Raw genomic sequence first — 4,422 nt, forward strand, 5'->3', positions numbered from 1 at the left:
GCTGAACGGTAAACTGCCAAACCCTGGAGACAGACGACAAGATATCTCCTCCTCCTCCTCCTCCTCCTCCTCCTCCTCCCTTCCTCTTCTTTATCCCTTTACCTCTCCCCTCCTTTCTGTCTGTGAACTGGTGAACGTGTACGGCTAGTGGGCGCTGACCGTGGTTCTGAAACGCCCAACGGGAGCAACAGCTGTCTCCTCCTCTCTCTCTTCTTCCCACTCTCCTCTTTTCCTTCCGTTTACATTCTCTCAAAAATACACAACGGCTGTTTCAACCCGGCTTAGAAGCAACATCACGGATGTTAACATCATTCACCGCCGGATATCGAGCTGTGCTGTTGTCCACAGCGGACCACTGACCGGAATCGATTCATAACCGTGAGTCCTTGTGGACCGACATTCCCGTTACAGCAACGTTTTTCCCCTCCAGGAAAACCAATCACACTAACGCTATTTCTTTTTTCTTTTTTTCTTTCAAAAAGATCAACAGATGTGGGTGAGGGAATTGTTTGCAATGTGATCTGGTGGCGAAGGAGGAGGAGAGAGAGAGAGAGAGAGAGAGAGAGAGGGAGGGGGGAACATGCCTGCTGATGGTGCTGTCTCATTGAGCCTCGTTACCCTTCTGCTGACCAGCTGGAACATGGTGGAAGCGAGTAAGTATCCTCGCTATAGTTAAACAACCCCTAGTGTTGGTAACTGACTTGTCTGGGTACTTTCACCTTTCTCAAGGTCTTCACTCTTTGTGTCATGCTGGAGCTGTGTGTGTGTGTGTGTGTGTGTGTTTGTGTGCGTGTGTGTGTGTGTGGGTGTGTGTGTGTGTGTGTGTGTGTGTGTGTGTGTGTGTGTGTGTGTGTGTGTGTGTGTGTGTGTGTGTGTGTGTGTGTGTGTGTGTGTGTGTGTGTGTGTGTGTGTGTGTGTGTGTGTGTGTGTGTGTGTGTGTGTGTGTGTGTGTGGTTCAGTATTTACAAGGTTTGGTAAATTACTTTCTAAATGTAATCTGATTATTCAAACTCAGGTAATCGGATTACTTTTACTTTTTGATTACTTTCCCCTTAAGAGGGATTAGAAGAAGACACAAAGGATCCATCAAAGTATTTGGTGTGCCATCATAGTGGTCTCTGATTGGTGGTCATCATTTGGTGTGTCATCCTAGTGGTCTCTGATTGGTGGTCATCATTTGGTGTGTCATCCTAGTGGTCTCTGATTGGTGGTCATCATTTGGTGTGTCATCCTAGTGGTCTGTGATTGGTGGTCATCATTTGTTGTGTCATCCTAGTGGTCTGTGATTGGTGGTCATCATTTGGTGTGTCATCATAGTGGTCTCTGATTGGTGGTCATCATTTGGTGTGTCATCAGAGTGGTCTCTGATTGGTGGTCATCATTTGGTGTGTCATCAGAGTGGTCTCTGATTGGTGGTCATCATTTGGTGTGGTCTCTGATTGGTGGTCATCATTTGGTGTGTCATCAGAGTGGTCTCTGATTGGTGGTCAGACTCACTCAGGTAGAACAAACTTAAACTCGCACCTTTTTTCAAAGCTGAATTGAATGTCATAGAGAAAACAGAATGGTGTCAAAATGAGAGAGAGAGAGAGAGAGAGAGAGAGAGAGAGAGAGAGAGAGAGAGAGAGAGAGAGAGAGAGAGAGAGAGAGAGAGAGAGAGAGAGAGAGAGAGAGAGAGAGAGAGAGAGAGAGAGACTTTAAAACTCTATAAACGTACACTCAGAACCAAAAAAGCACAGTACAACAGCAAGCAGCTGACACTAATTGAGGAGTCCATAAACACAAACAACTTCTGGCAAAATTGGAAAAAACTTTTAAAAATCTAAACAAGAGGAATTAGCGATAAAAAATGGTGACATATGGACAACCCATTTTAAAACACTCTACAACACCGTTCAAATTGACACAAACCCAGAACAGCGCCAAATGCATGAGAAGTTGAATGGATTAGAAAAAGCTATAAAGGACAATCAAAATCCAATGGACTCCCCAATTACTGACCAGGAGCTCTATAAGAAACTTCAGGATCTCAAATTTAAAAGGGCATGCGACCTGATGGCATCCTAAATGAGATGCTCAAACTCACGAGTGCAAAATTTCAATTGGCTATATTAAAAATGTTTAATTTGATCCTGAGTGTAGGTTATTTCCCTGACATCTGGAATCAAGGACTCATAACCCCAATCTTTAAGAACGGAGACAAATTTGACCCTAACAATTACAGAGGCATTTGTGTGAACAGTAACCTGGGGAAGGTTTTCTGTAGTATTATAAATGTAAGAGTTCTAAACTTCCTTAATAAGCACAATGTCTTGAGTAAAAGCCTAATTGGATTTATACCAAAACATCGCACAACTGATCATATTTACACCCTACACACCCTGATAGATAAACATGTCCACCAAAATAATACAAAAATATACGCTTGCTTTATCGACTTCCAAAAAGCATTTGATTCTATTTGGCATACAGGACTGTTCTACAAAGTTATTGAAAGTGGTGTAGGGGGTAAAACATATGACATAATTAAATAAATGTATACTGGCAATACGTGCAACATTAGAATTGGTAAGAAATTAACAGAATTCTTTAACCAGGGACAGGGCCTTCGCCAGGGTTGCAATCTGAGCCCTGCACTCTTCAATATTTACATTAACGAATTGGCCACTATTCTAGAAAAATCCTCAGCCCCTGGTGTTAGTCTCCACAATTCAGAAGTTAAATGCCTACTCTTCGCAGATGACCTATGCCTGCTGTCACCCACAGCACATGGCCTACAGCAGGGCCTGGACCTGCTAGAGCAGTACTGCCAGACCTGGGCCCTGGCAGTAAACCCCAAAAAGACTAAAATAATGATTTTCCAGAGAAGATCCAGATTTCAGGGAATTAGACCAAAGTTCTCAATTGGTACAAATATATAGAGTACTGTACACACTACAATTACTTAGGTTTAAAAATAAGCTCAACTGGACACCTTAATGAGGCAGTGAATGAACTGAGAGAGAAAGCACGCAGGGCATTCTACGCCAGTAAAAAGCAAATTCAAATTGAAATACCTATAAAAATTTGGCTAAAACTAATTGAATATGTCATTGAACCAATTGCACTTTATGGCAGCGAGGTGTGGGGTCCACTTGCAAAACAAGATTTCATCAAATGGGACAAACACCCCATTGAAACCCTGCATGCAGAGTTCTGTAAGATTATCCTACATGTCCAGAGGAAAACTACAAACAATGCATGCAGGGCTGAATTAGGCCAATATCCACTAATAATAAAAACTCAAAAAAGAGCAATTAAGTTTTGGAAACATATAAAATACTGTGACCCCCTCTCATATCATTACCAAGCCCTGCAATGCCAAGAGCTGAGCAAAGAAAAGAGTCCCCTCATCCAGCTGGTCCTGGGGCTGAGTTCACAAACCTGTTCTACTAACACACTGAAGCCCAGTACCAGAACATCCAATCAATCAGAATAAACCAAATTACAACACAGTCAAAACAAAACTACATTGCTTATTGGGAAACACAAGCACAAACACAAAGCAAAATGCAGTGCTATCTGGCCCTAAATCGACAGTACACCGTGGCTAAATATTTGACCATAAAAACTGATCAAAACCTTAGAAAAACCTTGACAAAGTACAGGCTCAGTGAGCACAGTCTTGCCATTGAGAAGGGTAGACACAGGAAAACCTGGCTCCTTGTAGAGAAAAGGCTGTGCAACCACTGCACAACAGCAGAACCTGAGACGGAGCTGCATTCCCTGACAAAATGTAAAAAATATAAAACAATTAGAGAGTGTCATTTTCCCAAATTTGAAACCCTTATTCAAGGTTTCAAAGACCTCTCTGATGAGGATAGGCTACCCGTCCTGTTAGGGGAGGACGCAGAGAGCTGTGGGTTGGCAGCGCACAACATTGCTGCCTGCCATAAGATGAGGGTCAGTGTCTGACAGACCAATCAACCTGCACATGTCCTCTACTGTATGCTTATTGTTATTGTTGAATGTATGGTTATTTTGACCCTTGGTTATTGTTGTTACTGTTGTCCCATTGACAATTTTGATTCTCATTTGTATTTATTTTTATATTGTAAATATCAAAAATAAGCTTTGGCAATATGTACATTGTTACGTCATGCCAATAAAGCGAATTGAATTGAAAATTGAGAGAGGGAGAGAGAGAGAGAGAGAGAGAGAGAGAGAGAGAGAGAGAGAGAGAGAGAGAGAGAGAGAGAGAGAGAGAGAGAGAGAGAGAGAGAGAGAGAGAGAGAGAGAGAGAGAGAGCATTTTAAATGTAATCCAAGAAGTAATCATCTAGTTTTTCCAAAAGTATCTGTAATCTGATTAAAATATTTTAGCTGGTAATGTGACTGATTACAGGTACAGTTATTATGTAGTAGGATACCCTGACTCCTGAGT

At 42.0% G+C, this 4,422-nt stretch overlaps 1 protein-coding gene across 2 annotated transcripts in view; it reads left to right on the forward strand.

The window, feature by feature from the left end:
• The first annotated feature begins 27 nt into the window (after window positions 1-27).
• Window positions 28-4,422, forward strand: part of fndc4b (fibronectin type III domain containing 4b) — a 30,527-nt gene continuing 26,132 nt past the window's right edge. For both annotated transcript variants that reach the window (XM_071366743.1, XM_071366742.1), the window contains exons 1-2: window positions 28-378; window positions 483-653. In XM_071366743.1, the coding sequence (XP_071222844.1) occupies window positions 581-653 (73 nt within the window). In that variant the 5' untranslated portion in view covers window positions 28-378; window positions 483-580. The remainder of the gene's footprint in view (window positions 379-482; window positions 654-4,422) is intronic.

The sequence above is a fragment of the Salvelinus alpinus genome, chromosome 25, assembly GCF_045679555.1.
Source record: "Salvelinus alpinus chromosome 25, SLU_Salpinus.1, whole genome shotgun sequence".
Taxonomy (NCBI): domain Eukaryota; kingdom Metazoa; phylum Chordata; class Actinopteri; order Salmoniformes; family Salmonidae; genus Salvelinus; species Salvelinus alpinus.